The sequence below is a fragment of the Coregonus lavaretus genome, assembly GCF_964263955.1.
Source record: "Coregonus lavaretus genome assembly, chromosome: 5".
Taxonomy (NCBI): Eukaryota; Metazoa; Chordata; class Actinopteri; order Salmoniformes; family Salmonidae; genus Coregonus; species Coregonus lavaretus.
This window is the reverse complement of record NC_139992.1, coordinates 70624731-70652634: the sequence shown is the minus strand read 5'-3', so window position 1 is coordinate 70652634 and position 27904 is coordinate 70624731. Positions and strand designations below refer to the sequence as shown.

The following is a 27904-nucleotide window of genomic DNA, read 5'->3' as shown; positions in this document are numbered from 1 at the left end:
TGAATTATCTTACTTTGTGAGCATTTTAAGGTTTGGGGTGATGGCATTTGGTATTTTCTACATATACTAAAGAACATCACACAGTTTTCAACATTGCACTGCATAAATATAACTGATTGAAAAATGGTTGATCCTCCTCGGAGTTGGTATATAGAATTTCATACTCAAACACAAAATGTTACATTCGTAGTATTCAAGTCCCCAAACATAACAAACCGCACCATCATTTGCTGATCATATAAGAATACAACATATCAGTACCTTCATATACTTCCTAAACAGAGAACATACATAGATCACCACCAGAAAAAAGAAAATATCATTTAAATATTTTCATATAAATTACTATGCATTTCACCACAATCTTTGGTTACATAAGGCAGAAGTGACAGTAAAAAATATATTTTTAAAGGCCCAATGTGCTGTAGAACAAGTAAAAAAAAAAAGTGGTATGTGCTCAGAGGATGGCTTGGTTGGTTGCTTGTTATTCTCCGCTACTGAATCTTCATAGACTTTCATTCGGTTCCAATTGGTGCTGCAGCTACACACTAGTTAACGTCAACTACTGCTGAATGGACGGAGGTACAGCCAAGATCGCAGTGACAACAGACCTTTAGAAAGAAGTGTTGTCTGTCTATGTCTCTTTGTGAACATGGTCTAGCTCTTGGGCCCAGTTTTTCAAAACCTATCAGACAGGATTAAAGGCATATTAATAGAACAGACAAATAATTTACTTGAAATCCAGATAACTTTTGAAAAACTGTGCCCTGGTTTGTAGGGAATGGATTAAGATAGAGAGTTGACCACAGGCAGGGTGGGTTCAGTTCATCTCAGTTAAAAGGTCCAGTCCAGGGTAGTGGTATAAGATGCAGTGTGTCTGTGCTGAGAGGGCCAGTCTGTTCACTTCTCGGTCTAGAGTTAGTGCAAAGTGCTTAGTGCTCCTTCATCCTACAAGACGGAAACAGAAAAACAGACTTTGATCACTAGCTAGGTTTCCATGCGAATATTCAGAAATCCGCATAAAAACAATGTGCATTTTCCAACCATCAAATTGATAAAAGGCTGTGTGCGATGACCTAATGTACATATAAATACCTTTTGCAGTTAAAATTCTGATGTACCGTAAAAACAACAAGTTAAATGGGTTTCCATCACATTTTCAACTCTATGTATGGTTTTCTCACCAAAAATGTTGCGTTATATAGCGAGTGTGCCCACTCTGGTATTGGCACGTGCGCTCTAGTCAACAGCTCACATTTAGGCTACAGTGCAGGTATAGCCTACATGATGAGATTATTATGGACAAAAGAGTAAGATTATTTTGATTTGTCAAACAGCAGCCAAGCATCGACAATAATCTTTTTGTGTCGGTAAAATTAATTATAAGAGAAACGGTGGTAGAAATGCCTTTATGCGCAAATATTGATATAATAACCATCATATTGAAGTAAACTTGGAGTCACACGATGATATGGTGTGGTCCTCCCACTACGACTTGGGAAACCATGCAGTTTATTAGGCTATAGTCTAAATAAGTTATGATGACAGGGTGGTGAAAGTGCACAGTGATCTTGATGGTCCTTTCCAATAAATATTGAGGGTCTTATTCTGGTGACATTATGAGATGCTTGACAAATAAGATATTCTCGCTCTTATCCATAATAATATCATCATGTAGACTTGCCTAACCGCACAGTATCTGCCAGCTGTTGGCTAGAGCGCACGTGCCAAGACCAGAGTAGGCACATTTACTATTTAAGGCTACAGTTTGCGACAAAACTAAATTGGTAGAGTTGAAAATGCGATGGAAACACATTGAACTTTTGATTTTTATTCGGTACATGAAAACGTAAGCGAAAAAGTACATTTTGTGTGCACTACGTCATCAGGCACTGATGTTTTATCCACAACAAGTCTGTCTGGTGGAAACACACCACTGGCAGGTTTGTATTTTTTGTATATATATATATTTTTTTAAAATCTAAGTTATGGAAAATTGACCTAATCTTGAATAGAAGGAGGGATGTGGAGATCGGTGGCTGTTCTTCTAGAATAATGATGAACCCGAGTATTGAATTTGAATAGCATTTGAAAAGAAACAGGGTGTAGATTCATTTTGAATTGGAATACAAACAGAGACTTAAAGTTGGTTGATATAAATATTGAGGATTTGAAGGCGACGAAAGAGTGGAGAGGAACTGGCACGACTGTCTGAGTGAGTTGCCATCCTCACAAAAAGTTTTTGGAGAATGAAGATGTTATTGCGGTTGCTTTTATAAGTACTGACCCATACTACATTACAATATGAGATAAATGGATAGAGTAAGGTGTAGTACAGATTCCATTAATTTTTTTATTGGGAAGATGTTGCATTCATCTGATGACACCAATACCTTTCACAATTGTATTGGAGTTAATTTAGTGATACGTTTCTGACTGTCTTTATCAGACAAAAATATGTTGGTGTCATCAGCAAACAATATAAAAAAGACACAATCAGATATTAAATACAAGTCATTAACATAGATCATAGAACATAGACATTAACATGGATCATCAACATATAACATGATCAGTGGCATCAGTCATCATAATCAAGCCTGTATACAACACAATACCACCATACTACAACAAGTAGAATATAAACCAAACAGAGAGAATTCACTTACTCTACAGTGGTGCTGCCAGAACGAGGTTTAACCACATTACCAGAGGTCAGCTCCTTCGTCACCAGCCGCAGCAACAGCTACAGAGAAAACACATCCACACACAAAGCCTCATTTTATAAGATCCACATACAAAATAAGACAAATATTAACAAGCATCAGCACCTACCAACAGTGCTAGGAAGTCAGCTGCCATCAGCATGTAGAAGACCTGGTCCCAGCCCTGTGACGACAACACTCCTGCCAGAAGGGGGCCTATTGCTGCACCTGAGAAGAACACGATCACAGGACAGTTTGTAAGTCACAGAGCTAATCCTATGCTAAATTCTCCCCTCGTGGAGCTAATTTATCACATAGGATCTACTGGTATGGTTGGAGGTGACAGGAGAGACTGACCTACTGATCCTGTGCCGTCAATGATGGCCGTGACAGTAGAAAGAGCCCTGGCGTTGCCCTTCAGGCTCTTGTGTGTTCCCTAGGTTCCAAGGTCAAAATAGAGAGGGACAGGATATGAGGTCAGAGAAAGGCCCACAGACACAGGAAATACTGACATAGCATGGCTGATCTAAAAGGTTAGAAAGACAAAACTGTACTAGGGAGGATTATTTAACATTAGTGCAAAACAACAGTGAGAAAGACTCACTCACTACACACTTACCAGATCAGCAGCCACTGCTGTTGTAATAAGGGCATATGGCCCATTCACTAGTCCTCCACACACCAGTAGCATACCTATGAGGAAAATGGACATCACATCATGATTCACTTGATCGTTGGTTGAATGTCAAAACCAACCAAGCTTGTGACATAGCTCTGTTCACCTGGGAGTTATTGACAGTCAGAATAGCACAGCCAATAAGTAAACGAGCTCAGGAGTGGGATGTCATGAAGTCAGTCTACAATCCCTCTCACAAAAGAGCAACAAAAACTGGACTTATTAATATAAATGGATCATTACCGATGGTCGGTCCCAGTCCAAACTCGCTGATCATGGAGAAGCCATAAAGCTGAGATACAGAACAAAAATAAGAACTTTAAAAATCATGTCCTCCTGTAAGATTAAATGATACATGCTTATGTTTAGCCATTGAGATGGTCAACGGTCCTCTGTAGCTCAGTGGTCTTCTGAACCTCAGTTGGAAGAGCATGGTTCTTGCAACGCCAGGATAGTTGGTTTGATTCTCAGAAACGGAGAGGGAAAGAGAGAGAAGAAAGAGAGAAATAGAAACAAACAGAGCAACACAGGGAAAGAGGCACTCACTGTAGGAGCAGCCAGCAGCAGCATCACTGCACAGGTGGTGGCTCTCTTTCCCAGTTTATCAGATATGACCCCAGCCAAGATTCCCCCTACACACACACACACACACACACACACACACACACACACACACACACACACACACAGAAAGAGATGAGATTAGCACAACAATCAAGATAAAATTAGTGGTTTGGGGGTAGTTCAATTATAATGATGTGTGAATGATGTCAGGACTTCCTAATTCATCTTTACAAATCAAATATCTGACAACACACACAGGAGCATACAAATATCCAGATCATAAAGTTGTTTGATTCATACCAAAGAATCAGATCTAAAAACAACCACTGAAAAAACTAAAAGGGAACATACCCACAATTCCTCCCACGTCAAACAGAGTGGAGAGATCACCGGCCTTCTTGGCATCTAGGTGAGCTGAGATAGACAGATAGGTATATTATCTCCACACACCCTCTGGCAAACCAAACAAGTGACACAGGATACTAACAAAAACAACCAGCAAAGCATAGGTATCCTAACACAGTGGTTCTCAAACTGTGGGGCGAGGGGTCGGCAGGCAGGGATGTTCCCCAATGCTGGAAGGGAGGCCTGAGTGAAAAGGTTTGAGAACCTCTGTCCTAATAGGTAGAGCTGGTTTGACCACATACCTGACCACAGACTATCAAGACATAAATGTCAGATAGCAGATAGATACAGTATGTATCAGACAATGACTAGCAGGTATAGCAGGTAGTGGACAAATACTGAATGCCCTGACACTTCTTATAGATCTCTCCACAATGCCCTGGATTCATGTACCGTATACTTGACCAAACAGACAGAGTTCCTATATGGATGTAGCAGGGGGTGAGGGTTTTGGTGTAGTCTAGTGTAATGGTTCAACTGATTTTGCGTCGGCACCCAAATTGAACCAGGTTGTCTCAGTCGCAACCCAATATTCGTATGGCAACTTATTTGGGGAAAAATGCAATCTGGAAAACAATTTTTAATGCTATATTGACAGTAAATGTAGCAATTATATTAGACAAGGGAACAACATTCCCACCTTTTTAATTGTCAATAATTCCATATTGCTCATATTCTTGATGAAGAACGTTGGCAAGCTCACTTGTTTGAGACCACAAACTCATCTGTGTCCCGTGTAGCTCAGTTGGTAGAGCATGGCGTTTGCAACGCCAGGGTTGTGGGTTTGATTCCCATGGGGGGCCAGTATGAAAAATGTATGCACTCACTAACTGTAAATCGCTCTGGATAAGAGCGTCTGCTAAATGACTAAAATGTAAAAATCTAAATAGTGCTGCTTATAACTCTATATTGAAAATACTGTGATTGAAGAATAATCGTTTTCAGAGAATTTTTTATTTTTTTTTAATGTAGGTTCATTATAATTTCTACACACTTTCTACCTGGTATTAGTTGTTTAAACTCAGACGGGAGTATATTTTCATAAAAAATATAATATCCATTTTTAACTGATTTTAAATGTTTAATAATTATTTTTAAAATAAAAAAATATTCGCAACCCACCAGTTCAGAACCACTGTTGAAGTGTGATGTACATACCTGTTTTCGTGATGTAGAGTGGCAGCCAGAAGAGGAAGGTGTAGCTGACCAGCTTGGCAAACAGCAAACAGAGCGAGAACTCTATTACTCCCTGGAGAGAGAAAGAGAGAAGCATACTGTCAACAAATAAAAAAAACTATACATTTCTCCAGAATAGAATGCCGTGGTACCTTGTATGGTGTATGTTTAGGGCAAGGGGTTTTCCCTGTTGCTTATACAGTACCTATGCAATTATTTCAGATCTATTTAAGTGCATAGGGCACATGTGTTTGCAGGCTCTTCTTCTTTTATGGTATAATGGCGTTCACAACAATTGGATGTGCATTCTGCCTACTACTGTGCGGGTGGATAATAAGGATCCCAAAAAATTAAATAATGTGGGTAAAAATACATTAAATATCATACCCACTATCAAAAAAGAAATGAACTAAACAAAACCAACCTGCTTTTCTGTAAGAAAAAATTATCTAAATTGGCTGCAGATATGATGTCCAGCTTCTTGGACTTCTTAGACACTTGTGCTTTACAATGAATCACTGTGGTTATAAATGCCACAAAATCTACCTTTTTCACAATGAGTGTATCCAGATCACTCGATCAACTTAAAACATTAGCAACTGGTTGCAATGCATCCACCGCCATATTTTCAACACTGTTGCCTCTTGCACCTTCGACTCTCTTCACCACCTCCACATAGGAGATCTGCTGTACAGCCCTGATCCTTGACACCTCAACCTCATTCACCCTAAAAGGGCACTCAAGGAAGTCCGGAGTATGATCCCCACCACAGTTGCAACATTTTCCATTGACAGATTCTTCAATACATTACTTCTCCCTTCCGCAAACATTTGACACGTGACCATATCCTTTACAATTCCCACACTGTAATGGTTTGGACACAAATGCTCTCACCGCATACCTCACATATCCAAGCTTCACATATTCAGGTAGAATCTCCTCAAACAACATCGATAGGCTTTTCTCCTTCCTTCCATTTACCATACGGGTCATGCGACGTGCACTGAACACTCCTGGGATTTTCTGACTAAAGTACTCGTCATCTACAGTACCAGTCAAAAGTTGACACACCTACTCATTCAAAGGTTTTTCTTAATTTTTACTATTTTCTACATTGTATAATAATAGTGAAGACACCAAAACTATGAAATAACACATATGGAATCATGTAGTAACCAAAAAATATATTTTATATTTGAGATTCTTCAAAGTAGCCACCCTTTGCCTTGATGACAGCTTTGCACACTATTGGCATTCTCTCAACCAGATTCATGAGGTAGTCACCAATAATGCATTTCAATTAACAGGTGTGCCTTGTTAAAAGTTAATTTGTGGAATTTCTTTCCTTCTTAATGCATTTGAGCCAATCAGTTGTGTTGGGACAATGTAGGGGTAGGTGGTATACAGAAGATAGCCCTATTTGGTAAAAGACCAAGTGCATATTATGGCAATAACAGTTCAAATAAGCAAAGAGAAACGACAGTCCATCATTACTTTGAAAGTTTCTTCAAGTGCAGTCGAAAAAACCATCAAGCGCTATGATGAAACTGGCTCTCATGAGGACCGCCACAGGAAAGGAAGACCCAGAGTTACCTCTGCTGCAGAAGATAAGTTCATTAGAGTTACCAGCCTCAGAAATTGCAGCCCAAATAAATGCTTCAGAGTTCAAGTTACAGACACATCTCAACATCAACTGTTCAGAGGAGACTGCGTGGATCAGGCCTTTATGGTCGAATTGCTGCAAAGAAACCACTACTAAAGGACACCAACAAGAAGAGACTTGCTAGGGCCAAGAAACACGAGCAATGGACATTAGACCGGTGGAAATATGTCCTTTGGTCTGATGAGTCCAAATTTGAGATTTTTGGTTCCAACCGCCATGTCTTTGAGAGACGCAGAGTAGGTGAACGGATTTTCTCTGCATGTGTGGTTCCCACCGTGAAGCATGGAGGAGGTGGTGTGATGGTGATTTGCTGGTGACACGGTCTGTGATTTATTTAGAATTCAAGGCACACTTAACCAGCATGGCTACCACAGCATTCTGCAGCGATACGCCATCCCATCTGGTTTGCACTTAGTGGGACTATCATTTGTTTTTCAACAGGACAATGACCCAACACACCTCCAGGCTGCGTAAGGTCTATTTGACCAAGAAGGAGAGTGATGGAGTGCTGCATCAGATGACCTTACCTCCACAATCCCCCGACCTCAACCCAATTGAGATGGTTTGGGATGAGTTGGACCGCAGAGTGTAAGAACAGCAGCCAACAAGTGCTCAGCATATGTGGGAACTCCTTCAAGACTGTTGGAGAAGCATTCCAGGTGAAGCTGGTTGAGAGAATGCCAAGAGTGTGCAAAGCTGTCATCAAGGCAAAGGGTGGCTATTTGTTGAATCTCAAATATATTTTGATTTGTTTAACACTTTTTTGGTTACTAAATGATTCCATGTGTTATTTCATAGTTTTGATGTCTTCACTATTATTCTACAATGTAGAAAATAGTAAAAATAAAGAAAAACCCTTGAATGAGTAGATGTGTCCAAACTTTTGACAGGTACTGTATATCCAACGAGACTCCAGTCATAACTCCTTTGGTTAACTCCAATTAACCAAAACGAGGCCGCTTCTAGTCACCTTGATTGAATCCACCTTTCCCACTGCTTTCTCCACAGTCCTCAATAGTACAAATGGATTTCCCAAATGAACCTCCTTGTCCAAAAAATGCAGGTCCTCATCTTCTGCTACATCTTCTGCTTGTTTAGTTCCATTCTTTGATTTCACTATTTTCCATTCATTATCACACACTTCACTTGCTGCACTTTGAGATTCAAGCAGTCGCCATTTTCCAGTGTCCTCCTCTGCGGGTTTTTGCCCCTCCCTGGTACTTGATTGATCAATTAAGGTAATTTATTAGTTAGAAACTCACCTTACCTGGTTGTCTAGGTCTTAATTGGACATGAATTGAAAGGAAATAACAAAAACCAGCAGATAAATGGCCCTCCAGGAATTGAGTTTGACACCCCTGGCTTTGGGGAACAGGGCCTGGGCCTTTGTTATTGTGTGTATGTGATATGGGTGGTGTGAGAGGTCAGGTGACTGACCGGAATGCGTAGAGCTCCCATGAAGCTGATGGCCGAGGGCTCTGATTCGCTCTTCACCACCGCCACCTGCTGTACGGGGACAGACACACTGCTGTTGTTGTCCTGAGGGAGCAGCAGATCTGTGTCCCAGTTCTGAGAGAGAGATGGAGGGGAAAAACAAGGGTTAATATAACACACAGATCCACATACAGACACTAACATAAACACAGACAACCTCCGATAAAAACAGGCACACCTGATATTTGTCTCCCTGTTTGTATGAATGGTACAGTTGCTTGTGTCCATTCGTCCCATTCCAGTTCTTTGTCAGCTTTTGCTGCATGAGCAAAAAACAAAAACAAAGTACAATATAGTTTACCACAATGTACTGGTAGGTGTTCCACCAGCTACCAGTGAAAACAACTGCAATGCAGTTCATAGTACAGTGGGAGACTGAAAATGACACCTGTCAATCAAGAAGAACCCTAAATAAAGCTTATACAATGAATCTGCCCACGTTCATAATGTTTCATCTCTTTTTGATTTGTGTGTTTGTCTCCAGGGAGGCCTTTTTACCAGAGCCAGCCCACGCTCTCGGAGACACTCAGGTACTCTACGTCTACACAAGGAGCTAAAGTGGACGACAGTTGTCTAGGAAATGGTTGCCGGGCGCGATGTGCGACAGATGTGATGCTATCCAGGCAAATTCTGATGACGTGTGATCCACACAATGATCCCACTCACGGACATACATTTCCAAAATGGCATTTAGACTAAGCATATAACAAAGTGGGGCTTTTACTGTCTGTGATTCATGAATATATCTGTGAATTTATACCTCTGAAATGTCCTTCATATTATGTCTATACTAACTAGAGATGCTTTTGAGAACAAGCGAGACATCCTAAGTACTCACATTGTTGCTGCAGGGAGCAGGGTTCTGTACAGCATGGATGCTTCTAAGATCATTTGGATCTACAGACAAAACCAAGAACAGTTTAAACCAAAATCACAGTAAATATCAGCATGCAAAACTCTGACCATCGCATAAATCAAGCATCGAAGCTACTCAAAGGCAAATGGGACGAGTCTCTTCCTCCTCCAACCAATCACATAGCAGTACTCACGTTCGATGAGGAAGAGGAAGCAGATGATTCCCATGGCAGCGATGACGAGGCCGGGAACGATGAAGGACAGGCCCCAGTTGGAGGAGACCCAGTAGCCTGCAATCAGAGAGCCCAAGATGTTGCCCACGGAGGTGTGGGAGTTCCATATGCCCATGATCAGACCCCTCCTGTAGGAGACACCAGTTATAAAAAGGGTTAGGTTAGTGTTATCATGTGAACAGGCCCATGATCAGACCCCTCCTACCAGGCAAACCAGTTAGAATCCTGTTTTAACTTCAATGTATCTTCTATAACTATTTTCTATTCAATGCATCTCCTATAATTTCAGTGTATCTGAACTATGGAGGAATCATTTCATTAACAACAGATCTCGTGGCTTACCTTCCCTTTCCAAACCAGTTCCCGATGCATGTGACAACACTGGGCCAGCCAGTGGTCTGAACCAAGCCATTAGCCACCTGAGGCAGAGGAGAAACACAGAGTTAGAAAAACATTCAGAATATACAACTTTTGACCTCTGAATTCTGAACTCGTCTTCCTATGAAATGTCAGACCAACAATTTTGTATGGCTTGACTTATATTGTACATGTGTAGGTAGTTACAGTAGGTCCACTTTGTGACTTACCTGGACAAATATATAGAAGCCAAGGCTGTGGATGTTGTAGATGTAGCCCAGGCCAAACAGACAGGTGAAGAGGCCGCTCATCAGCATGCCAAACGTCAGGTACAGACGGATGGGCAGGCGTTCACCGATGATGCCACTGCAGGACGCACAATGACATTTTAACAATGCATAAGACCAGTTTCATTTTACATTTACATTTACATTTTAGTCATTTAGCAGACGCTCTTATCCAGAGCGACTTACAGTTAGTGAGTGCATACATTATTTAATTTTTTCATACTGGCCCCCTGTGGGAATCGAACCCACAACCCTGGCGTTGCAAACGCCATGCTCTACCAACTGAGCTACATCCCTGCCGGCCATTCCCTCCCCTACCCTGGACGACGCTGGGCCAATTGTGCGCCCCCCATGGGTCTCCCGGTTGCGGCCGGCTACGACAGAGCCTGGATTCGAACCAGGATCTCTAGTGGCACAGCCTTAGACCACTGCGCCACTCGGCGCCCAATGCAGGCTGACAAAAATGGCTGGCATATTCAGCATGAGAATTGGCTGGCATATTGAAAAATGTTCTCTACCCCTGATACAACGAAACATCAGTTTTGAATTAAATGAAAATAAAATAACCAACACTATTTAGCATGACATCCAGCCCGCCACAAGCTTGGCTAGAAGCTGTTTGACCTTGCTGGGGCACAGAGTTAGTTACGCAACACTGTCCTTGAAAAGCACACTGTGTTCATGTTGTAACACTGTGGAAATGCAAAGCGACAGAATGAGGACCTTTTCATTTCTAAAAGAGAGAGAGGGAGAGAAAGGGGGAGTGAGAGGAGAGAGAGCGAAAGACAAAAAGAGAGAGGAAAAAAAAGAGCGAGATATTCCCCCCTAGACACAACTACGATAAAACAACCAACAAAATGGGTCACAACACTGGGTCTGTACATAGTCAATGGTAGGCTTTGAGGGAACTCCTACGGTAGATACACCTACAGCTCATCCCTTAGCAGTAGTACTGTTGATTACTTTATTACTGACCTCAACCCAGAGTCTCTCAGAGCGTTCACAGTCAGCCCACTGACACTCATATCAGATCACAGCAAAATCACAGTCTACTTGAACAGAGCAATACTGAATCATGAGACATCAAAGCCAAACAAACGCATACTGTTAAGAAATGCTATAGATGGAAGGAAAGTAGTGAAGAAACCTACCAAAAAACAATTGGGCAACAACAAATTCAATCCCTTTTAGACAACTTTCTGGACAAAACGTTTCACTGCAATAGTGAAGGTGTAAACTGTATATTTGACCTTTCCGCTTCCCCATCAAATCTAAACATTTCAAGCAGACAACCTAAGAAAATTAACAACAATGACAAATGGTTTGATGAAGAATGCAAAAACCTAAAAGAAATGTAGAAATCTATCCAACCAAAACCACAGCGACCAAGAAAACCTAAGCCTTTACTGTGGTGAAACACTAAAACAGTACAGGAATACACTAAGGAAAAAGAAGGACGCGCACGTAATTGAAGAATCCATAGAATCTAACCACCTCTGGGAAAATTGGAACACACTAAACAAACAACAACACGAAGAGCTATCTATCCAAAATGGAGATGTATGGATAAACCGCTTCTCTTTTTGGCACTATAAAATAAAGAACAAACAGCAAAAACATACACATGATCATTTACAAATCTTAGAATCAGTTATTAAAGACTACCAGAACCCACTGGATTCTCCAATTACATTGAATGAACTACAGGACAAAATACAAACACTCAAACCCAAAAAGGCCTGTGGTGTTGATGGTATCCTAAATGAAATGATAAAAAATATACAGACCACAAATTCCAATTTGCTATACTTAAAACTCTTTAACACAATCCTCAGCTCTGGCATCTTCCCCAATATTTGGAACCAAGGACTGGTCACCCCAATCTACAAATGTGGAGACAAATTTGACCCCAATAACTACCATGGGATCTGCATCAACAGCAACCTCTGGAAAATTCTCTACATTATCATTAACAGCAGACTCCTACATTTCCTCAGTGAAAACAACGTCCTGAGCAAATTTCAAATTGGCTTTTTACCAAATTACCGTATGGCAGACCACGTATTCACACAACACACCCTAAAAACAAACAAAACAAAGTCTTCTCATGTTTTGTAGATTTCAAAAAAGCTTGACTCAATTTGACATAGGGGTCTGCTATATAAATTGATGGAAAGCGGTGTTGGGAGAAAAACATACAACATTATAAAATCCATGTACACAAACAAGTGTGCGGTTAAAATTGGCAAAAAACACACTGATTTCTTTCCTCAGGGCCGTGGGGTGAGACAAGGATGCAGCTTGAACCCCAACCTCTTCAACATATATATAAAAACATTGGCGAGGGCACTAGAAGTCTGCAGCACCTAGCCTCACCCTCCTAGAATCTGAAGTCAAATGTCTACTGTTTGCTGATGATCTGGTGCTTCTGTCCCCAACCAAGGAGGGACTACAGCAGTAATTAGATCTTCTGTACAGATTATGTCAGACCTGGGCCCTGACAGTGAATCTCACTAAGACAAAAATAATTGTGTTCCAAAAAAGATCCAGTTGCCAGGACCACAAATACAAATTCCATCTAGATACCGTTGCCCTAGAGCACACACAAAAACTATACCTACCTCGGCCTAAACATCAACACCACCGGTAACTTCCACAAAGCTGTGAACGATCTGAGAGACAAGGCAAGAAGGGCCTTCAACGCCATCAAAAGGAACATAAAATTCGATATCCCAATTAGGATCTGGCTAAAAAATAATTGAAATCTGTTAAAATTCTTGAAATCAGGGTCTGCTCACCAACGAAGAACACCCAATTGAGACTGCTAGGGCTGTGGCGGTCACAAAATGTAGTTAGCCGGTGATTGTCAAGCAAATAACTGTTGGTCTCACGGTAATTGACCGTTAATTAACATAAACACATTTAGCATCTCCTGGCTTCCACACATAGCCTACAAGCCACTGATGCAGACCTTTGGAACATCCACATTTAAAAAAGTCTAATAAATCCATGTAATATAGCCTACACCTTCACAATAAATCCATAATTTATTTATTTTCGACAGGTCTAAAATAAACATGATATGAAGAAAATGTAGTCTATTTCAGAAGAACAGAATAGGATACTCTGAGTTGTCCTTATGTTAGTCCTGATCTGGCTATGCCGAATGGCTGTGGGCTACACTAGTTCATTTAGCAGACAAGATTTGCTTAGAATTCCATGGCATTATTTTATAGTATGCAGAATACAATTGAACAAAGCTGAATAAAATAGAAAGGATATTTTCTCCAAACGATTTGAGGGAGTGTGCACATGCAGCTATTCTGTGTTGAGCGGTTAACAAAGAAATAGGTACTCCTTTACGCTTCTAGTTATTCATGTAACTTTAGTTGTTCTACAAACGTTGGGCTATATGTTTTGATTTTTAATACATTGTAAGGCTGCATGATGTGACTAATGATGATTTGAAAAAAGTTGCTTGAAAAGGCATGAGCTCTGCTTAGTTTTTTGCACAGGCTGTACACACTTGTTAATGCCTCAAATTTCCCGGCGTCCCCTTTGTGTGGCCGTAACGCACCCTAAAAAAAGTCATGCCTTTTGCGGCCAGTGGCTATAAGCGCGATTGTTCCATTAGCGGGAAAACACCATTATCAAAAGTGACCCCAAATGCGATTATGCATGTAATGCTTTTATTATAAAGGTGCATTTCTTTGGTGAAAATAATCGTCCCCAAACTTGAAATTCATGCGCTGCTTATGTTTGCCAGTTAGGCTCTACACCCTTTGTAAAGCAGATTAATGTGCTTAATTTTAAGAAATTGTTTGGCCACTTTAGTTGTGATACAAACCTTATCAAAACATTTAGGCCTATGGGCTAGGCTACATGAGGTGTGTGACTATGATTAGAATTTTTTAATTTTTTTTATCAATAAAAATAAATGTATGCACTCACTAACTGTAAGTCGCTCTGGATAAGAGCGTCTGCTAAATGACTTAAATGTAAATGTCAAAAGTTGCAAAAAAAGGCATTGTTTCTAGCCTTATGCTGGGCATCATTCACAAGTGATAACATATAATTCACAAGTGATAGGCTAATATTGTCACCCATCAGACTATTCTTGATTTAATCTTGTCTTTACATATACTAAATAACATATGTGTGAAATTTGTTTTGATTTAGAATGGACCATTATCGTGCACCTGTCTCGAAACAGGGGCAGGGGAAAAAATACATGTCATCTATGCTCTTAAATAGCGAATGGAGGATGCTTTTCCCGTGGTTCTTTTTCATGCCAGCCAGGTAGGTTTAACTCCTGTTGTAAAGATAAGCAATGTGCTTAATATTAGGAAAATTGAGAAATAAATATAGTAGGCCTAGCCTATAGAAAGCTGATGGGATCCTCCTCTTTTTAATAGAGGCCATCACGCTGTTTTCTCATGCATTTGCATAGCCTATAGAAATGTTGCGCAACATGAGCTCTCATGAAGTGTTTGATTAGATTTTCAATTACATTTGCATTGATGTCAGAGTGATTAGAGGGACAATAGAGTGCTGAGTACCAGGTAGTTCGCAAGTTTGGTAGGCTACTAATGACCATCAGCAGCATATAATAATATAATAATAATATGCCATTTAGCAGACGCTTTTATCCAAAGCGACTTACAGTCATGCGTGCATACATTTTTGTGTATGGGTGGTCCCGGGGATCGAACCCACTACCTTGGCGTTACAAGCTCCGTGCTCTACCAGCTGAGCATATGAGCTTGGAGAAGCCTAATTACCGTAACTAAACAGTCATGTGGAATTTGACTGCCTTCATGACCACCGGTGTGGCAGTAATACGGTCACCGCAACACCCATAGACTCTGCCTGCAGATTTAATGACTGACTGACTGGCGGACAAGAGATGGGGAAGAGCTTTAGCCGATAACTAGAGCCCAGAGGTTTTCCTGATCAGGTAAAGTGGACTGCCTAGTTTTAGCCTTACCTGAGGAACATGCCCACAGCATAGGCACAGAGGAAGGAGTAGTCCACGGCTCCCAGCAGCTGCTTATAGTTGCTTTTATCTGGATATGGAGGTAGTTTTACATGAGAATGACATCAATTCAACCAAGGACAACTCATCTGAATACAGGCTCCTGGGTTTGGTTATGGGGATCGACAACAATGTGTGAATGAATAGTAAAAAAATATGTGATTAGTGATAAGTGTAGGGATAGAGGATGCATAGAATGTAGTAGAGAAAGTGGGATTGAGAGGAGGATGAAAGAGGGGGAGAACAAGGGTTGAGTGGGGTCTCACCAAAGGGTTTCCAGCTGCACTCTGCATCTGTGTGGAGGTTAGACAGCTGGCTACTACTGGCTGTGGAGAGCTCATTGAGAGCTGAGCAGTTCTTATGTAGCTCACTCTGTGGAACAAATAATCAGAATGAGCAAACATTCATGTGTGCACACACTGAAAAAAGCACAAACTACAGTAAACCCAACATACAGTGGGGAGAACAAGTATTTGATACACTGCCGATTTTGCAGGTTTTCCTACTTACAAAGCATGTAGAGGTCTGTAATTTTTATCATAGGTACACTTCAACTGTGAGAGACGGATCCAGAAAATCACATTGTATGATTTTTAAGTAATTAATTTGCATTTTATTGCATAAAATAAGTATTTGATCACCTACCAACCAGTAAGAATTCTGGCTCTTACAGACCTGTTAGTTTTTCTTTAAGAAGCCCTCCTGTTCTCCACTCATTACCTGTATTAACTGCACCTGTTTGAACTCGTTACCTGTATAAAAGACACCTGTCCACACACTCAAACAGACTCCAACCTCTCCACAATGGCCAAGACCAGAGAGCTGTGTAAGGACATCAGGGATAAAATTGTAGACCTGCACTAGGCTGGGATGGGCTACAGGACAATAGGCAAGCAGCTTGGTGAGAAGGTAACAACTGTTGGTGCAATTATTAGAAAATGGAAGAAGTTCAAGATGACGGTCAATCACCCTTGGTCTGGGGCTCCATGCAAGATCTCACCTCGTGGGGCATCAATGATCATGAGGAAGGTGAGGGATCAGCCCAGAACTACACGGCAGGACCTGGTCAATGACCTGAAGAGAGCTGGGACCACAGTCTCAAAGAAAACCATTAGTAACACACTACGCCGTCATGGATTAAAATCCTGCAGCGCACGCAAGGTCCCCCTGCGTCTGAAGTTTGCCAATGACCATCTGGATGATCCAGAGGAGGAATGGGAGAAGGTCATGTGGTCTGATGAGACAAAAATAGAGCTTTTTGGTCTAAACTCCACTCGCCGTGTTTGGAGGAAGAAGAAGGATGAATACAACCCCAAGAACACCATCCCAACCGTGAAGCATGGAGGTGGAAACATCATTCTTTGGGGATGCTTTTCTGCAAAGGGGACAGGACAACTGCACCGTATTGAGGGGAGGATGGATGGGGCCATGTATCGCAAGATCTTGGCCAACAACCTCCTTCCCTCAGTAAGAGCATTGAAGATGGGTCGTGGCTGGGTCTTCCAGCATGACAACGACCCAAAACACACAGCCAGGGCAACTAAGGAGTGGCTCCGTAAGAAGCATCTCAAGGTCCTGGAGTGGCCTAGCCAGTCTCCAGACCTGAACCCAATAGAAAATCTTTGGAGGGAGCTGAAAGTCCGTATTGCCCAGCGACAGCCCCGAAACCTGAAGGATCTGGAGAAGGTCTATATGGAGGAGTGGGCCAAAATCCCTGCTGCAATGTGTGCAAACCTGGTCAAGACCTACAGGAAACGTATGATCTCTGTAATTGCAAACAAAGGTTTCTGTACCAAATATTAATTTCTGCTTTTCTGATGTATCAAATACTTATGTCATGCAATAAAATGCTAATTAATTACTTAAAAATCATACAATGTGATTTTCTGGATTTTTGTTTTAGATTCCGTCTCTCGCAGTTGAAGTGTACCTATGATAAAAATTACAGACCTCTACATGCTATGTAAGTAGGAAAACCTGCAAAATTGGCAGTGTATCAAATACTTGTTCTCCCCACTGTATATTTAATGTGTGGAGAGGAGTGTTTAGTGAGTAAATCTCTTATTATGTGTTATGCCAGTATAGTACAGCAAATTCCCTATAGGATACATCAGTGTGTCTGTCTGTGTGTGTGTGTTTATGTTACCTTGACGATGCTGATGGGTCTTCTGGACAGGTGGAAGCTGGTGTACAGAAGGAAGGTGAGGCCAAATGTGAAGGCTCGGTACCTGGAGGGGGACAACACAAGGGGGCAGCAGTGAGAAGGGCTGGACGGGAGGAGGTAGTCAGTGGGTAGCATTCATCCCTGACGACTGATACAGGGTGAGATCTCGTTTCATTCTCGCAATGGTCAATGTGAGGTTTGGATTTAGGGTAATCTGATCCTAGATCTGTCCTTAGATATGTTGTTGATGTTAACTTATATTCTGAGGGGGTGGAGGACAACTGGACTTTGGACCTCTTGGCTGAACTGACTGGCTGGCTTCTTTTATAGTGGCGTAAACGAGCTGAATGGAGATCAAACATTTCACCTGGGAGGATAGCTACACCTACACAATCAAAGGAATTTGCTAATCTTTGCAAAATAATTCAATGTTAAAAGTACACAGTGAGAACTGGTAAGGATAACAAAGGCCAGGATGTGCCGTTCCTTTAATTTTCCCACTCAGTCATTTCCTTGGGGACTTGTGCAATTGGCAAACAAATCGAGTTTGACATATCTGGACGCGTCTACCCCCTGACCTAGCCAAACACAGCCACCTCGACGTGGGTCTGCCCCTGACCTAGCCAAACACAGCAATTTATGGCAGTCTTGACATCTTAACCCCACGGCAGGTAGCTTAGTGTTTAAGAGCGTTGTGCCAGTAACCGAAAGGTCGCTGGTTCTAATCCCCAAGCCGACTAGGTGAAAAATCTGCTGATGTGCCCTTGAGCAAGGCACTTAACCCTAATTGCTCATGTAAGTCGCTCTGGATAAGAGCGTCTGCTAAATGACAAAAAAAATAAAAAAATAAACCATCCCTACAGACCAATTGTTAGGGGTGGAAAGTAGCCAGAGGGAAGATTCCCTGATTGCCTAGGCACATTCACAACAGCATGTGTGTGTGTTTGTATCTCTCTCTCTGTGTGTCTAGTGGGGAGGGGGTTGTGTTCACAAGACAGGACAGGAAGGGGACAGTTAGGACACTGGCAATGTATCTTCCCTGTTGGCAGTAATTTAGTGAAAAACATGTCAGTGGCTCTGTGATACCACAGAACACCACCACTGTCCCAGCTCCAACTCTCTGATAGGACCAGACATACTGTACATATAGAGACTGAGCAGAGGGAGACTATACTGGCTACAGCCACACAGGGACAAAGGTTTACAACCTCGATTTCAGCATGCCACTGTCACTCGCACAGTATAACAATCAGTATGAACGCAATGAAATGTGATAAAGCTCTAAGAAATACTTCGAAGTCAGGTTCAGAACATGGTTCCCCACTCTTTCTCTTGATAATAAATAGGATCAGGAGTTTTTCCTAACCATGTGACCTGAGCAGGAACAACTCCTGGCCCTAATAATGAACGGGATACGTGATCATTAAGCAGCCTGTACGTATACAGGGCTATGCCACATACAGTAGATGGTGCGTATGCCCTCCTCTACATGATGTATGGGAACTTAGAGGACCGTTGTGTTAGTTGCACAGTGCTCTCGCTCTCTTTCTCTGTGACCCGGCCAATTCACTCTCTCGCAGAAAACACATAATTAGGACTAAATAGAAACGGCTACAAGCACAGACACACATTCACATGTACAATCCTGCACAGGCACACACATGAACAGTATGGCTTGAGCCCTGAGGTCTCTTCATGATAAGTCATCAACAATTTACAACTAAGTTCACGTGTAAGCCAGTCCTGTACTGACAAATACCCCTAAAAAACAGAGTAGGGGCACAAACCAACAGAACGTATTGATCTGACAGACAGACATACAAAACTCACCACTGGTCTCTGTTGAAGGAGGCCAGGAAGCGGATGCCAGGTGGCACAGGGGCCATGATGATTGGGTGATAACAGGAACTGCGGGGTCAGGGGTCAACAGACAGGCAGATCTCACAGCAATGATGACGATGACCAACACAAAGACCTGCAGCTCACTTCTGGCCAGAAGCACCCTGTGAGCTCAACACTAGGCCTGGGAGACATGGCCAAGAACCTGCTGGAATACCCCCTCAGAAGCTGTGTTCTCCTACAGGGCACAAGAATGAAAGACAGTTTCAAACACAGCAGGACCTCTGAAGCTGGCATGAGCATCTCTCTCCATTCCATAATGTAAGTTCTATAACTTAAACTTTGTGGATGTATGTGTCCAAGGAAGGCATTGTAGGCTACAGTAAACTTTCCACCAAGCAACTCATCTCAGTGGGGGATAAGATATATTCCTGGCATTCATACAACTTCTGCTTCATACTCTGGGGATCACATGTGTAGCAGAGGGCAGCAGAAGGACCATTGCTTTTATTACCAGGCATGAATAACCTAATATGCTGGAATCTTGGTCTGAAAACATGACGTTGCCAAGCACTGAACCACCAACAGTGTACCTAGCAACAGCTTGGCTTGCTCAACTCCATCATGGGCCTCTGCCACGACATTAGTCATTTACACTACAGGTATGGTCAATGTCATCAATTTAGCACTTAAAGTGCAAGTTCAATGGATTCATTCGACATAGGCTACTAAGTAACCCACTAAAACTTTCACAGCACAACACCTGTTGGCCCATACACTACAGCAGCCTGCAGTAGAGCTAATAGCAAAACATCATACCTGGAATCAACTTGACCAGGCTTTACATTTAGATGTGGCAGCTGCAGAGCCTCAAAATAATTTACTGAAGTGAATTAGGCTACTGAACTTCAGTAGACAATACTGGTTTAACCAATGTTATTTAAAAATAGGTTTTTTCCCCCTAATTTAGGGACTTATTACATAGCATCCTAATTGAGATCAGTTGTTGTATACAAAGCAAAAGTGTAATTATCTTGGATTGTTGTAAAAAACAAAAACACGTTTACAACCATTAAAATCAAAATAAGACATTGTGTGACAGCCATCAAAGAGAGAAGCCTACTGCAGGACATTTGCTAGAAAGCCACATCGTCCATACTATGTTTTCAATTATTATGATCATCAGCAACTTTGTAACCAACCGTTTCTCCAATCTCATTACAAATGTTTACATGTACACTAATAATTCAACATTAAACTGATTATGGCAGTAGGCATTATGCAAGTCATGTAAACACCTTATTCTGCTTATCTTAAATCGCCATAAAGTCAAAGTAGCATACGCCGATTAAAACACCTAGTTTTCTGAGCAATCGTTCGAATTATTAGGGCATGTAAACACTTTTATTCTGCCTTCCAGCAGTGTATTTAATATGCGCATGTCCTACCACCAGCGAAGCGAGCCTCCCTTCCGAAGTGGAGTTCAGAAAAATATCATGTATGTGTCTTGAAGTAGTTTTCATGTATGTCTGAACTCAGAATCAAATATGCTTCCCAAAACTAACACGGTCTGCATTTATCAGTGCCATCAGGTAGCCTGATTTCAGATGTGTCCATGTAAACAGGACTATTAGGGAAATCGTTCTTCTTGACAAACATGTAAACGTTTTAAACGAACTATTATATTAATTTGACTATCCACAATAATCGCATTATTGTGTGCATGTAACCGTGCTCTCAAATTCACTTTCTGCTCATCCTGCCTTGACAGAAAAGGCTGTGGAAAATCGCCGCGCCCATCAATTCAGACATGGATAGAGAGACATTATCAAACTTACCTTGGTTGAAATAGAGGGAATAACCAAAATACACGTCTTGTTTCTCCTCCAACTCAGGCGGCAGGTTATCTGGCGGTTAGCTATAACTTCCTTGTTCTTTCAGACCTTCGTGGAACTGTCACGCTTCAGTGAGGGGGTTCGATTAATCTCGCCCGTGTAGGCGTCTTTTGCATCAGCTGAAATTTGATTGCATTCGATATGAACCCGATTGCCTCCCAGGCGTGAGCCAGGTGCCCAGTTCAAAACCCACGGCGAAGTCGGCTCAAAACAAAAGTGACGTAATTAAGCACTTGTAGTAATTAGTAGGATTCTGTGATTTCCATGCAAAAGTGATTGCTTTTGATAAAAACGCTTTACCTACCTTCCCAATGAAAAATAGTCAGAAAAGTTAAACATTTACTTAGGGAAAAAATAAAATTGTTTCTGGACGATGCACCATTCCGCCTTGTTGACAAAATGACCAAGTGGCACAGATTACTGTTCGATTTGATAACGGCGATCCTCCCGGTGCCCCGCGGCGCAGCATAATCGAATCCGCCCAATCTCACTGGTCGCCCAACCTCCCCTTTGGTCTACAACTGACGTCAGAATAGTACAAGGAACCGCTGTGTCTGATGTCCCTGGCTAGATATACAGTGGGAGAACAAGTATTTGATACACTGCCGATTTTGCAGGTTTTCCTACTTACAAAGCATGTAGAGGTCTGTAATTTTTATCATAGGTACACTTCAACTGTGAGAGACGGATCCAGAAAATCACATTGTATGATTTTTAAGTAATTAATTTGCATTTTATTGCATGACATAAGTATTTGATCACCTACCAACCAGTAAGAATTCCGGCTCTCACAGACCTGTTAGTTTTTCTTTAAGAAGCCCTCCTGTTCTCCACTCATTACCTGTATTAACTGAACCTGTTTGAACTCATTACCTGTATAAAAGACACCTGTCCACACACTCAATCAAACAGACCCCAACCTCTCCACAATGGCCAAGACCAGAGAGCTGTGTAAGGACATCAGGGATAAAATTGTAGACCTGCACAAGGCTGGGATGGGCTACAGGACAATAGGCAAGCAGCTTGGTGAGAAGGCAACCACTGTTGGCGCAATTATTAGAAAATGGAAGAAGTTCAAGATGACGGTCAATCACCCTCGGTCTGGGGCTCCATGCAAGATCTCACCTCATGGGGCATCAATGATCATGAGGAAGGTGAGGGATCAGCCCAGAACTACACGGCAGGACCTGGTCAATGACCTGAAGAGAGCTGGGACCACAGTCTCAAAGAAAACCATTAGTAACACCCTACGCCGTCATGGATTGAAATCCTGCAGTGCACGCAAGGTCCCCCTGCTCAAGCCAGCGCATGTCCAGGCCCGTCTGAAGTTTGCCAATGACCATCTGGATGATCCAGAGGAGGAATGGGAGAAGGTCATGTGGTCTGATGAGACAAAAATAGAGCTTTTTGGTCTAAACTCCACTCGCCGTGTTTGGAGGACGAAAGAAGGATGAGTACAACCCCAAGAACACCATCCCAACCGTGAAGCATGGAGGTGGAAACATCATTTTTGGTGATGCTTTTCTGCAAAGGGGACAGGACGACTGCACCGTATTGAGGGGAGGATGGATGGGGCCATGTATTGCGAGATCTTGGCCAACAACCTCCTTCCCTCAGTAAGAGCATTGAAGATGGGTCGTGGCTGGGTCTTCCAGCATGACAACGACCCGAAATACACAGCCAGGGCAACTAAGGAGTGGCTCCGTAAGAAGCATCTCAAGGTCCTGGAGTGGCCTAGCCAGTCTCCAGACCTGAACCCAATAGAAAATCTTTGGAGGGAGCTGAAAGTCTGTATTGCCCAGCGACAGCCCCGAAACCTGAAGGATCTGGAGAAGGTCTGTATGGAGGAGTGGGCCAAAATCCCTGCTGCAGTGTGTGCAAACCTGGTCAAGACCTACAGGAAACGTATGATCTCTGTAATTGCAAACAAAGGTTTCTGTACCAAATATTTATTTCTGCTTTTCTGATGTATCAAATACTTATGTCATGCAATAAAATGCAAATTAATTACTTAAAAATCATACAATGTGATTTTCTGGATTTTTGTTTTAGATTCCGTCTCTCACAGTTGAAGTGTACCTATGATAAAAATTACAGACCTCTACATGCTTTGTAAGTAGGAAAACCTGCAAAATCGGCAGTGTATCAAATACTTGTTCTCCCCACTGTATATAAAAAGCCTTTTGGTGTGGCAACAACGTGAATCAACAAGGGAAATAGATCAAACAAAATGTATCCGTTACTGTAGTTGGCCTATTTGAAAAGGATATCTCATCCAGTTCAAATAGCCCAGTTTAGCCCTGTTTGGATTTCCAGTAACAGGATACATATTGTCAATAAATGATAAGCCTGAACAGCTTTAAACAGTTTTGAAGATATTGATGTTTATTCATTATTTTTTTGCGAGTTTATTTCTGGGGGGTTTTCTCGATCGGTTACGTGTTACAGTAATGATGATGGACTGTTGAGATAATGCCAAGAGTGTGCAAAGCTGTTATCAAGGCAAAGGGTGGCTACTTTGAAGAATCTCAAATAGAAAATATATTTTGATTTGTTTTAACACTTTTTTGGTTACTACATGATTCCATATGTGTCATTTCATAGTTTTGATGTCTTCACTATTATTCTACAATGTAGAAAATAGTAAAAATTAAGAAAAACCCTTGAATGAGTAGGTGTCCAAACTTTTGACTGGTAGTGTATATATATATATATATATATATATATATATTTATTATACACACACACACACACACACACACACACTGTACATAATATATCAGTGGCCTTATTTCTATTACAGCATATTGGATGACTGTCATTCATATTCCATTCACCTAGTTCAATGTAACAGCGATAAGTTTAGGATACTACATGATTCTCGAATTTTCCCTATACCCATCATGAGGTTGCTACAACCTAGTCTATGAATTAAAGTTTACAACATAGGTGCGCAAAGGTCAAGAGAAAAATTTGAGGTGACACATGGACAGACAGTGACATATTCAATACCGCCTTGCACACACTTGCCTGCATCTAGCTGATCTAGGGTGTAATCATTAGTCCAACAGTTGCAAACGAGAGTTTCTACTGGACAAATTCAGGTATGTTTACCCCCGTTTCGTTCCGTTTGCTTTCGTTTAAGAAAAGTTTTGCATAAAGGTATGCAGCGTCATCTAGATATGTGTGCAACAAAAGTTCAACATTCACCTTCTGCTACATTATTACATTTTTAGTCATTTAGCAGACGCTCTTATCCAGAGCGACTTACAGTTAGTGAGTTGATACATTTTTCATACTGGCCCCCCGTGGGAATCGAACCCACAACCCTGGCGTTGCAAGCGCCATGCTCTACCAACTGAGCTACAGGAGGGCTTACCATTTCCGTTAACCCATTTACGCATACAGTTTGACGCATACGTTCGATAAATCCAACGTATGCACCACACAGAACGCACTGCAACTGCCTCTGCAACGCAATGCTGCAAGGCAAACGCAGAGTTCCATTGGAAATTAATGTACTTCTGGTGTCCCAAAACGCATAACTCACTAGGTGTGTTCGAAGCTTCACTAACGTCTGCGTGATGCCTGCGTGTTAATAAAACTAGGCAACAGTACCACCGTGTGGCTGTTGCCTACCATTGAACGTGTAACTAACATGTCGTCATACCAACGCCTTACTAATGTCTGAGTGACGCCTGCGTGTTAATGAAAGTCATAAGGTGCATAGTTTATATTAATTAAATCTCAACCATAAATGTTAGAAATGTACAGTTTTTCCCGTGCAAGCCGACATTCCGATGTAGCCACCTTGAGCTACACCTTGAGCTATAATGTATTTCCTGTTATCGCTAATGGCCTAGAAAATATTATGTCCAATCTATAGGTAATCTGTCTTTCCCTCAACACCTCATGGGACGGTATGTTATCTTATCTCGCTGTATACAGATCTAAATGTTGTTGGCCAGTCACAGTCTGTGTTGTTACCAGTTCCCAGTAGCCTTAATCAGACAACCAATACGAGTTGTGTCCGTGCATTTCAGTCGAGTAGAGGAGTTCATAGGCTTTCCCAGAGGGTCCGTTCTCTTCGGGATCCTTGGAATGTCCCTACCTCAATCAAGTATAAATGTAAAATGGTTAAGATAAGGTAAGGGTTATAGTTCAGGGTAGGAACGTCCCAACGAATCGGGATAGCAGTGTCCATTCATAGAGTGAAACACGGGCACGGTATTTGAGAGCTCGGCGGCGACACAGACATTAATTTGTTCATTTCTTTACAAGCGGCAGACGCAATTTTCGAGAGTGTCTGACCCAGATAGTTTCCTTAAGAGACTATAAAAATAATTACCAAGATGTTCTTGAGCCGATTGGGGAGTAAGTGGGCTATATTTAAGTTGTGATATCGTTAGGAAATATTTAGGCCTACTGTGTTGATAAGGCAAATTTGGTTTATTTGAAAGTCATTACTTTTTGTTGATAAGGTATTGTCGAAAGCACGTAGGATTCATTATTTACTGTGTCCATAGGAGGGCAATGTTGCCAACTCCTCATTAAGGAAAGTAGCTATTGGCTGTCCTAAAAGCCGCTAGAAGTTGCTAAATGACGTCATCGCCTAATTTGCATAATTGACCATGTGCATGTAATAGGCTCTATGCACGCATCACTTCCGCATTGGCGTAAGGATGCTTGGGCATTTCCGGTTACCGGAAAAAAAACATTAGACAGTGACCGTAGACCATTATGATGGCAGAGATGAAGTTTACAAGGTGTTTGCTGGAGTTGCCTAAAGTATCTGTTAATGATATACGGAGGGTCGTCCGGACATCCAGTACGACACCACATAGCTGGATTAAGGCTTCAAATTTTACGTTTCTTCTTTTCTTTGCAACTTTGAAGGTAATATGCTAACACTAGCTAGCCTGAGCTCGAAGCCTTGCTTTGGTGTTTTAAGTCATGACTCCGTCCTGCTTCAGGTTAATCATGCTTTAAATAAAGTTTAATCATGTTTATATACACCTCTCACTTCATGTGTTTGTACTTTTATGAAAGTATCAGGTAAAAACAGGGCTACAAATGAGATCTCTGTGAGAGCCCACTGCTACCGCTCAATGAAGAAACTAAAGCCACCACACCAGCTGAGAGTAGGACTAGATTAACAGACACATTCAAAGTTCTGTTGAACTTGTTCAAGGTTCCGTTCAACACATGTTTTACTCGTTTAATGTTACCACAGCTTTGATTGCCATTGTTAAGAGAACACATTAGAACTTTAGTGGTTTTCACGATAGCTGAACAGTGGTAGCCTAATACAGACCAGGGTAGCTGAGTGGGAATTACCATGCTTTGTTGTTGGGTCTGTTGTAAACAAATTGGAGTTTGGTTTGAAATGTAAACAATAATGAGATTACTACTATTATTTTCCTGACTTGATGACTGCAATGACAGTAACATATTCCACTCAGCTATTCTTCAAACTGCTGATGTTCTACTCAAAACTGTCCTGTCATCTTTACTTCTTTCTTTATAAACATATGGCCCAACTTCCTTGCTTTTGTACTTGATGTTTCTACTTTTCAAGAGGAATTAGGAGCAAAACCTTCACTCTACTGTTGTTATTGGTACTAGGCTAAAATGTTGCACCACTCACCTACTGCTTTGCCAATACTGTTTGAAGGTAGGTAAATGGCACAAGACAATAGCCAAGTGGTTCAAGACAGTAGGAAAGTGATGCAGAAAGCACAAAAGTGACACGAGACAGTAGATAAGTTGCTTACACCAGTAGAAAGAACAATTAGATTATTTAAACGAGTACAGTATTGACTTACTTTTGTCATGTGTATCAGGGTGTATTGGTCACGTTTGTGTAACATGGTGCATAATTCAGCTGTGGCCACTTAGGACTTGAGTAACCATATTGCCATATTATATGACTTAACTGGAGCAGATTGAGCATAGACGGCAATCAGTAAATCTGGGACAAGCTGATCTGAAATTCATTTCCAAGTGATGAGATGATTGGTCCAGTGTCATGAACCCTGCGTCCTGAGTCTGTTCCTGCCTGTGTTGCCATTTTTCTGCTCTGTATCTCCTGTTTCCCGAAGGTGCCTGAACGCACCCTGTCCGGTTGCCGGGCGACGTTGCTAGGCGGGTGATCTCTCGATTACCCGCACCTGCTTCTCATCAGCTTCGGCACACCTGGTCCTGATCATCACCCCTTCATAAGCTCTGACCTGACATCCATTCCCTGCTGGATCGTTAGCCATAAACAGTATGTTTTGCCAGCGTATCAGCCTCAGAGTACTAGCGTTAGTTTTGTTGTTTTTTTGCACCTTGTTGACCTGTCTTGTACTTACCTCCGTTTGTTCTGTCTACAGTCATTCTCCTGGAACCTTCACCCAACCCCTGCCGTGCCATCAGTTCATCTGCCACTTCACCACCACCTACTCATCTCCGCCACCCGTTCCGTCTCCTGGGGCCTGTTGCACAAAACTAGGATAAGGGATTAAGCCAGGATATCTTGGTGATCCTGGCTCAATTGATCCGTAATCCGGTTGCA

General features: G+C 41.8%; 1 protein-coding gene and 1 long non-coding RNA gene across 3 annotated transcripts; one reads left to right on the top strand and one right to left on the bottom strand.

Moving 5' to 3' along the window:
- On the bottom strand, positions 1–21798 carry LOC311130061 (glucose-6-phosphate exchanger SLC37A1-like). 2 transcript variants are annotated; one of them, XM_084162701.1, is made up of 21 exons: positions 21653–21733; positions 21292–21467; positions 19445–19691; positions 17597–17678; positions 15717–15822; positions 15403–15481; positions 10359–10494; positions 10114–10190; positions 9733–9899; positions 9522–9580; positions 8862–8942; positions 8627–8758; positions 5509–5599; positions 4297–4359; positions 3928–4013; positions 3625–3673; positions 3325–3398; positions 3063–3141; positions 2836–2933; positions 2670–2746; positions 1–948 (listed from the first exon to the last, which is right to left on the bottom strand). In XM_084162701.1, the coding sequence occupies exons 3-21, from the start codon at positions 19498–19500 to the stop codon at positions 933–935; spliced, it is 1608 nt and encodes a 535-aa protein (XP_084018827.1). In that variant the 5' UTR covers positions 19501–19691; positions 21292–21467; positions 21653–21733; the 3' UTR covers positions 1–932. The 2 variants fall into 2 exon arrangements, with proteins under 2 accessions (XP_084018827.1, XP_084018826.1); XM_084162700.1 differs by having other exon boundaries at positions 21292–21798.
- On the top strand, positions 19687–27904 carry LOC311130063. Its single transcript, XR_014613331.1, has 3 exons — positions 19687–19774; positions 27450–27616; positions 27723–27904. It is a non-coding gene; the product is annotated as an uncharacterized lncRNA (long non-coding RNA).